This window comes from Cherax quadricarinatus, chromosome 61, assembly GCF_038502225.1.
Source record: "Cherax quadricarinatus isolate ZL_2023a chromosome 61, ASM3850222v1, whole genome shotgun sequence".
Classification (NCBI taxonomy): Eukaryota; Metazoa; Arthropoda; class Malacostraca; order Decapoda; family Parastacidae; genus Cherax; species Cherax quadricarinatus.
Window position 1 is genome coordinate 8,434,313 of NC_091352.1, and position 2,323 is coordinate 8,436,635.

A 2,323-nucleotide genomic window follows, 5' to 3' on the forward strand; every position below is an offset into this window, starting at 1 on the left:
GGGGAGGGCAAGTGTGTGTGAGGGGAAGGCAGGTGTGTTACCACTTTGTCAAAGGCATTTGTCGGTAAGACACTTGGCCTATTTGGTTTGTATGTGTGTGTGTGTGTGTGTGTGTGTGTGTGTGAGGGGAAGACAGGTGTATGTGTCATAGGGGGGGGGTGTTCGTGTGTGGGGGTGAAATGTGTATTAGTTACCGGTTGACAAAGACTACCGACGATACACACTTCACCTTCACGCAAGCACAAGTGTTATCGATGACTGTTACTGGTACCCACAGATGCAGTGCTATGTTCCCTGCTTGTAATTATTTCTATTATTAAATCTCAGGGAGAAAGTTACGATAGTGACGTCCAATCTTCATTAACTAGTCTACAATTTCTTGTAAACATCCAGTAGCTGTAGCAGTTTACTAATGCATGCATTTGTGAGAAAAAAAATACTCACTTTCTAAAGTACTTATCGCATATTTTTTCTGGGGTATACAACTGTAGACTCCTGCTGTTGATTGTGGTAAACCATCATAAAATTTTCTCGATCTCTCTATGACTATGTATATGAATATCATGTTCAAGCTTTTCTCCTATCAGCCAATATGAACATTTTAATGTCTTTTATCTTCTTTAACTGATATTTGTTGCTCTGGGACTACTTACAGTTTATCTACTTTTTTTTTGTAGATGAACACCAATCTACTGCTTATCTTAATTCTGGCATAAACTGTGTTATGAAATGTTAATTGTGGCATCTGAAAGCGTGACAGAATGAGTTTCTTCCAATTATTAATTTTATCGAGAGAATCTCCCTGGTCCCTCTGTTCAGTCGATATTTTCAACTTTTTAACACAGCCTATATTCCTTAAGTGACCTGTATTCATTTCATCCCTTTTCCATTTTCTGGTACTTATCCCCCATTAAATTCCGCCATCCGTCACTCAATTACGCAATATTATTTCTGTACGTGTGCATGTGCGTGTGGAAAGGTAACCACCAGCGAGCTATATAAGGCACCAACCAAGACACATCATCACACACTCTTCAGTAGCAGCACCGCAGCACCAGGTCACAAGACTCGCAATGATCCCCAAGGTGACTTTGTTTGTTATCAGTGAAGTGAAAATGATATAGAAAATGGCAGTTAATACCTGAGTGTGCTGAAACCAGAATATGCATGTCCTACTGGAAAACTCGCTTTATTCTCGTCGACTCTGTGCATAGGATTTTTATTTTTGGAAATATTAACACACACACACACAATGCTGTAGTACAGACAGATTCTGTCAACAAGCCTTTGAATGTTAAAGGGAAAGGACAGAGAGAATACTAGAGCTTTCAGTTCCTTAATTTTCCCGTTAAATTAACCGGGAATTTTTTTTTTATCACTTGATAAAGAATGAGGTTACACTTCTAGATTCGTAGTTCTTCTCTCTGAGCATCATACTTGAGACACTCGTGTCAACTACGCTCTTCCTTTCCTTTTCATGGCTATCACTCATCCCAAATTTACTAAAACAATGAGCAAAATTTAATATTTGTCCTGTTATATTCCCATTTGGCACTGACAAAATAAATCAATAGTGATGTCGAATAGCATTTACCAATAACCGTCCTATTTTCTGGTGCAGTATTCTAATATTCAATTATTTCCAAACTTATATATATATATATATATATATATATATATATATATATATATATATATATATATATATATATATATATATATATATATATATATATATAAAATGTTAGGTAAGGTGGTTTGTCAGGAAACAGGGTCTTAATCATATGATGACCCGCAGCTGGAGCTTTTGATCATTTGACTGTGGCCTTCCGCTGGCTTACCAGTCCAACACCTTTAAGAATTATGATCATAACCATTTATATATATATGTACATATGATTTATTTATTTCTGCTGAATAAGAAGAATGAAATTTTGTTTATAAAATAAATTTGCGAAAATAAATCTAAACATATCGAAATAAAAGTTATATAATTGATTTCAAGCAATATCAAATAAATTTAAAATGATATTTGATATATTTAGTGTAATTAGCCCCCCAAAATTACGTTAGCTTTGGTGAGGTTTCTAAGTTAGGTCCGGTGCTAATATAAAAATTTTGACATTCACTGAAAAAAATATATCTACTTATTTAATAATTTATACACACACAAAGACCACTGATAACCGCAAATAACTTCAAAGTTGACTCTACACAGGTGTTCTTAGTTATGGTGATGGTGGGCGTGGCCTTGGCTGCACCTGAAGACCTGTACGGAGCACCTGGACCACAAGCCGGATACAAGGTCAGTCAACTTCCGTGT

The 2,323-nt window shown here is 35.9% G+C and overlaps 1 protein-coding gene across 1 annotated transcript in view; it reads left to right on the forward strand.

Annotated features, from left to right (window-relative positions):
- Positions 1–1,013: 1,013 nt before the first annotated feature.
- Positions 1,014–2,323, forward strand: part of LOC128699274 (cuticle protein 19-like) — a 3,460-nt gene continuing 2,150 nt past the window's right edge. Inside the window, exons 1-2 of the mRNA XM_053791877.2 lie at positions 1,014–1,085; positions 2,219–2,305. Of these exons, the coding sequence (XP_053647852.2) occupies positions 1,074–1,085; positions 2,219–2,305 (99 nt within the window). The 5' untranslated portion in view covers positions 1,014–1,073. The remainder of the gene's footprint in view (positions 1,086–2,218; positions 2,306–2,323) is intronic.